Source organism: Nestor notabilis, unplaced genomic scaffold (assembly GCF_000696875.1).
Source record: "Nestor notabilis isolate BGI_N333 unplaced genomic scaffold, ASM69687v1 scaffold22529, whole genome shotgun sequence".
NCBI classification, from domain to species: Eukaryota; Metazoa; Chordata; class Aves; order Psittaciformes; family Psittacidae; genus Nestor; species Nestor notabilis.
Genome location: NW_009944468.1, coordinates 1,355 through 2,439, shown reverse-complemented (window position 1 = coordinate 2,439; position 1,085 = coordinate 1,355). Strand labels below are relative to the sequence as shown.

Genomic DNA, 1,085 nt, shown 5'->3' with positions numbered 1-1,085 from the left:
ATCCCCCCCTCCGCCTCGTTGCCGAAGGGCAGCAGCAGCCGTTTGCCTTTCTGACGCCGGTTGCAGAACCAGACCCGGACCACCTGCAAGAGAGTACACAAGGCAGAGTGAGGGTGACAAGGACACCCTCTTGCAAGTGGCATCTCTACAGCAGAGTCCCAACCCTGCCACAGCTCCTCCTGGGTCAGGCTGAGGATGGCCACTCTCCCACAGCTTCCAGTATTGAACTGGCTGGATTCAAGTGCTCAGGAACCACGGCCACTTGGACACCCGCGCTCCAAACCCTCCCACCTACATCTTTATCCAGGTTGAGGTCCTCAGCAATCTGGGAGATCTCCTGGGGACTGGGCTTCACACACTTGCGGAAGAAGCTCTCCAGCGTCCCCTTCACGTTGGTCTCGATGCTGGTCCTGCGCTTCCTCTTCCGGGCTTGGGCCAACACTTGCTCCGCATTGCACATCTGAAAACGAAAGAGAGGCCACACACTTGGGTCACAAGGGCTGGTGATGTCCCCACCAGGCTCTGGACACACTTATGGTCTGGGCAGGATGGAGACAGGCCTTGTCCCTGTAACTGTCCACTGAGAATCATCCCACTGTGACTGGGGCCATTCCCACTGTCCCAGCACTGCCTGCAGCTGGTGTAGAAGGGGTGCACATGGACACATCTTTCTTCATCCTCCCAGGGAGTAGCAAGCTGCATCTCCAGCCTATATCTGATTCCAGCAGGACTTGCCTGCTCCAAGATGGGACCACAAGGTTTCAGGGGGGTGATTTGGGGTCTCCCCAGCCTGGCAGCAGGTGATACCCAGTGGCTCCTCCCACAGCTGGGCTGAAGCCATGGTACAAAATACCTGCTGCTCCTTTCCTCTCCCCTCCAGAAAAGCTCATGTTAAAGAAAGGGAAAAGCTGCAGCTTGAGGGCTCACAGATGTGCAGTGCCCGGGCTCCAGCCTGCCCCAGCCCCACACCTCTTGCATGTTGTCCGTGTTCTCTGCCTCGTTGAGCCAACGCTGCAGCAGCGGCTTCAGCTTGCACATGTTCTTGAAGCTGAGCTGCAGGGCCTCGAAACGGCAGATGGTGGTCT

At 57.8% G+C, this 1,085-nt stretch overlaps 1 protein-coding gene across 1 annotated transcript in view; it reads right to left on the bottom strand.

Annotated features, from left to right (window-relative positions):
- Positions 1-8: 8 nt before the first annotated feature.
- LOC104411895 (POU domain, class 5, transcription factor 1.1-like) overlaps positions 9-1,085 on the bottom strand; it is a gene marked incomplete at both ends in the record, with an annotated part of 1,569 nt that continues 492 nt past the window's right edge. Inside the window, 3 exons of the mRNA XM_010022440.1 lie at positions 9-83; positions 296-460; positions 970-1,083. Coding sequence (XP_010020742.1) covers positions 9-83; positions 296-460; positions 970-1,083 — 354 coding nt within the window. The remainder of the gene's footprint in view (positions 84-295; positions 461-969; positions 1,084-1,085) is intronic.